Here is a 4,886-nt window from a genome sequence, read left to right as displayed (position 1 = left end):
GATGTGCCATGGTCGGGCAAAAATCGGACTGATTTCGTCGTACATGTAGCAGTGCTCATACTTTTAAGGTTCTGTTCTTCTTTGGAGGGCGAACTTCAAGGGTAATATTTTTTTGTAGGTACTCATTGAGAAATAATTTAAGCATGCAATTTATTGCTGTTTGCCAAGCAAGCGCCTTGATAGCCCCAACTGCCATCAGCAACGCCTGTTATCCAACTGTCCCGAGGATGAAACAGCCTGGATGAAGATCTTGATGTTGAGCCCAGGGTTATGTAAGTATGTCACTAGCCAGGCAGAGTTTCTATGTGCGCAGCATTAAAGAAGATCTGTGCACCGCGATTTGATTGAGATTTGTGCAAGGTTAGAGGAAATGTAGACTACTAGCGCCAGAGTACCACTTAACATTCTGAGCGTTCATGCCTTGTTCCAGGAGCTCACATTATGTCTTCATGCTCAAAATTGCTTGTTCGTTTCAGATAATCAGATCTTTGTTAATGATATAAACTGCGAGGTTTCAAAGGCCAATCAAGCTTATTATTGTATAAATTTTGCATCTGTGGTCCATTGGTCCATATCCAATTCAGCACTTCCCATAGTCCTCCTGCCACTCTGACTTCAGCTGCGCTTGGGACCAAATCAACATGAGAATTCAACAGAAGTTACTGATAAAAATGCCAGTTGACACTTAATCCCGTTGAAAGAATTGATGCATACATTCATACATATACCATAGTCCTGCTTTTCAGAGGGAGGACTTCACAAAATAATGTTCAATAACATCTGAAACCCCAAAATATATTTTGAGGAATCTTCATCGTCATATCTACTAAAATACTATACATAATACTATATCACTGTGAATATTTGTAACGATGTGTGTACATAACATTAGCAGTGTGATAAATTTTATGAACAGAGATGAATTGAAGTGTTTTTCCTTTGGCACCGTGACCCCTGCACCATCAGTTCATATGACGGCCCTTGGTCTCTACAGGGAAGAGCATGCAAGCAATTGCAGCGAGGCATAACACCACCTCAAACACAACGATGGCTTCCATTTGATGGCAGCTTCTCAGCATCCCAACGGCTACAAGGGGGCAAACAATACCACCGATTCTACCAATGGCGGTTGCAATTCCAACACCAGTCGAGCGTACTGAGGTTGGATATACCTGGAAAGGCAAGAAAATAAATTAGCTCAAATGAAAAACTGTTTAAAAAAAAACTATTGCAACTTCTCTTCAAGGCTTCATCAGATAAGAACGGATGCAGTGATTGTTCTTATCTCTTATGTGATATTAAAATTAATCAGCTAAAAATATTGAGCACTTAGCATAGCCAAAACCGTAAGATGGGCAGACCACAAGAGATAACTAACTTAGCCCATAGTCTGCAGAATGGACCAAAATCGTAGACTTATTTAGCCGGAGTTATCTAAAAAAACGTTGACCAACGGGGGAATGATCCCTCCCTTGGCTATACGTTGTTAGGTAGGATGAGACTTTCCCGGTTTATTCGCTCCTGCAGCGAAATTACCGCGCATGGGGCAATCGAACCCGGGTGGGCTGGCTGCGCACTCGCTTGCCTTGCCACTGAGCTAGAACTCAGTTCTCTAGCCGGAGTTATCTGTCTAGCAGTGAAGACAGTAATGGACACTTCAAGATTCAGATGTGTCATTGGTGATTTAATTTAGGATCTAACAAGGACATTGGAAGAAAAAAAACACCCTAGTGATTGCAGGAGAATGCTCAATTGCTTAGCAGATGTGAATTATTTGGAATATTTCTACCTACATTGACTCATATTATTATGGTACACCTACTGTCAGGATATTGCATTTCTGCTTTAGAACTTCCGATGGAAACCTATCCAAGAATACCCAATAAGCGAAACTACCATCTGAATACACCTGGCCTAACATATTAAACTCAAAACATACTATGAAAACCAAGTCACCAAAAAACACATTTACTAAATGCCATAAAAAGCCAATACGAACCTCTGGGGCATATAAACATAGAACTGTGAAGCTACCAATGGCACAGCCGCGGGCACCAAATAAAAGGGCAGTTGTCCATAGCTCAGTCTGATGAAACACAAGTGGTCCAAGAAAACCACAGCATGCAAAGAGCAAGCACCACATTGTAGCTTTTCGGCCGAACCAGTCAACAAGAACAGCAGACACAACTAAACCCGGAAACTCTGATAGAATAGTAGAGTGATGAGTAAGTGATATAAACAGCAGCCAGTCACACTGTGAAGAAACGGACTTCTATATGCTACCTGCAAAACTTGTAATGAATGTATCTTTGTAAAGGTTGGCATCTTCTTCACTATTCACATATCCCAGCCCAGATGCGCAGCTACTATTTGCATCACTCAGTTGCGAAGTCAGCAAGACTAGTCCATAGTAAGCGAAGGAACTAGCGTAGAAAGCAAACCAAAGCAGAAGAGTTGATCTGCACAATTTCCGTGACAGTAGACTGCGCAATGCAACAGCACTACCAGATTTGGAGCTTATGGCATTATCATCTGCACACTCCTCTCTGACTGGAAGAAGATGATCTATCTCAGAGGTAAGAGCACTATGATCAACTTCGCTGTCTCGTTGGTATCTGAGAGTTCCAGGAGGAAGATCTGCCTGGTTTGTCCTAGCAATTCTCTCCAGAACAAGTGTTGCATCAGACATTCTATTTTGAACACATAGATAGCGTGGCGATTCTGGTGTAATTCCAAAGAAAGGAAGCAAGAGAAAACAAGGAAGGGCAGTCAAAGCTAGCAACCACCTCCAACTCAATGCTGATAAGACAACCTGCAGTAGGAATAAACTGTATAAGACTTCATTAATAGTTCAAAATATAAATTAGGAAGTATCAGTGTGATACCCATGCAAGCGAAGCCTCCAAGATTGTGCCAATAGTCCAAAAAAAGGAAAAAACTATCATCCAAGTGCCACGATTTTGTGCAGGAACAAACTCCAAAAACCAAGACGAGAACACATGCCCGCCACCCACTCCTATGCCAACGAGAAATCGAAGAGCCATCAGACATAAATAGTTGGGAGACAAAGCACTGAGGAAACCCATCCCAGAAGTAAACAGAGTTGAATACAGTAAACCAGTCCTGAAACAAGAAAAATACAGTTCTGTTTAGGGGTTAATTTGGTACACCGTTGCAAGTTTTCAACTATAAACCCGTCCACCATATATAGTACTGAAATTATTTTACAATTCCAAAACAGACCGGTCATGCCGAAGTTGCATAATCGTAGATCAAGAATATCAGTCAAATTCAGAATAACAGAGTCCACAGAACATTGTCAAATATAGAAATGGTTGTACTAGAACACCGAAACATGGAAGCACTTACAAGAGTAGATACTTACCTTCGCCCATATGTGTCAGAAATATAACCCCAACTACATGCTCCTATTAACATGCCAACAAACACTACACTTGAGAGCAGACTCTCATCCTGGGCGGAGACATTCCATTCCTCCCGAACCAATGGTCCAACAAACGACAATAGCATGAGTTCCATGGCTTCTGCAACCCAACCCATGCCTGCATAAGCAAGAACAAGAGCTTGGAATTTCCCAAATCCCATGGCTGCAAGCGCGTCATCCGTGGTGTATGTTTCCATGTTAGCAGTGGGTGTTGGTTCAGCCAATCTTGTACCGAAACTTGTTGTCATGTAATTATTTGCTTTGGTCTCAACCTCCAGCTGCAAATAGTACACACAAACAATAAGTAAATACTAGAGATGCCAAATTATAAGTAGATTTACTGCATATATGAAGAGAACTGAAAGTTTTTTTTTTTTTGAGGGTAAGAGAACTGAAAGTTAAATATGCACCTAGAGTTTGTTTCTGCATGATAAACATGCAACACTGAATCTACACACTCCAGTGCATCTGAGGGTGATAAGAGCAATGGCCTGCCAGACCTAGTCCGTTTTGGCTGCCCCTACTCACATTCAGTTTGGCGAACAGTTAGATGTGCAGTTAGGTAAACAAAATAAAAAGGCGCCCAAAAAAAAAGGCGCCCTATAGTTCTAGTAGTACAATGTTACTGTAGTGCATTTGTGATTGAATGAGTAGCCTGTATTTTTCAGGAAAATAAAAATGGTGGCAAATCTAATCATGAGGTCTGAACACAAATAGGTGAGAAGCTGAAGCTGCTGAAGCGTCTGAACTCTAGCGTCAGTTCTGCTGGATCTGTTTGTGATATACGGGTGGATCTGCCGAATCGACACAGCACCTGACATGGACCAACTAAGCTCAGAGAGAGCAGGTCCCATAACTGGATCGAATCGAAGAACAAAAAGATCACTGCTTGAAGATGGACCCTGCGTCTCGACGGCTCCCAGCACCGAGCTGCCGCAGTGCTCGAACCAAACGAGAGCCGCACGCACGCGAAGAGGAATAGCGTTGGTCCGTAAATCAAGCGACAAAGCATGGACAATTAGAGGCGAGTGGAGCACGTACGTACAGGAAAGGGAGGCCCGGACGGAAAGCAGCAACAGCGGCAGGGTCAGCAGCAGCCGGCGGTAGAGGACGAGACGGAAACGGAAAGGAGGGGAGGATTGAACGGCTTGTATTTATTTTTTAGACTGAAATGAACGGAAAGTGAAGGAGGGGACAAGCATATGAGAAAATAATTCTTAATAAGAGATAAAAAAATTAACTTTCTCATCTTTATTCTGTTTTACTCTAACTATGAAAAATCTAACTTGGCAACTTTAAAAAGACTGACCATTCCATGGTAACTTCAATATCACCTAATTTTGCCTTCATTTGTTTGTTTCGTAAGACTATGGTCCAATCGACGCCCCCAAACCGATTATCAGGATGGTCAATTTTGCTTCACTTTGACCTCAAATTTGGG

General features: G+C 42.1%; 1 protein-coding gene across 2 annotated transcripts; it reads right to left on the bottom strand.

Moving 5' to 3' along the window:
• Positions 1-756: 756 nt before the first annotated feature.
• Positions 757-4,604, bottom strand: LOC124699889 (organic cation/carnitine transporter 7-like). 2 transcript variants are annotated; one of them, XM_047232118.1, is made up of 6 exons: positions 4,491-4,604; positions 3,386-3,723; positions 2,886-3,123; positions 2,284-2,812; positions 2,000-2,202; positions 757-1,172 (listed from the first exon to the last, which is right to left on the bottom strand). In XM_047232118.1, exons 2-6 carry the CDS (start codon positions 3,691-3,693, stop codon positions 963-965), a joined length of 1,488 nt encoding a protein of 495 aa, XP_047088074.1. In that variant the 5' UTR covers positions 3,694-3,723; positions 4,491-4,604; the 3' UTR covers positions 757-962. The 2 variants fall into 2 exon arrangements, with proteins under 2 accessions (XP_047088074.1, XP_047088073.1); XM_047232117.1 differs by having other exon boundaries at positions 4,487-4,584.
• Positions 4,605-4,886: the final 282 nt, after the last annotated feature.

Source organism: Lolium rigidum, chromosome 3 (assembly GCF_022539505.1).
Source record: "Lolium rigidum isolate FL_2022 chromosome 3, APGP_CSIRO_Lrig_0.1, whole genome shotgun sequence".
In the NCBI taxonomy this organism is placed as follows: domain Eukaryota; kingdom Viridiplantae; phylum Streptophyta; class Magnoliopsida; order Poales; family Poaceae; genus Lolium; species Lolium rigidum.
The sequence above is the reverse complement of the archived record's forward strand: the minus strand, read 5'-3'. Positions and strand labels throughout refer to the sequence as shown.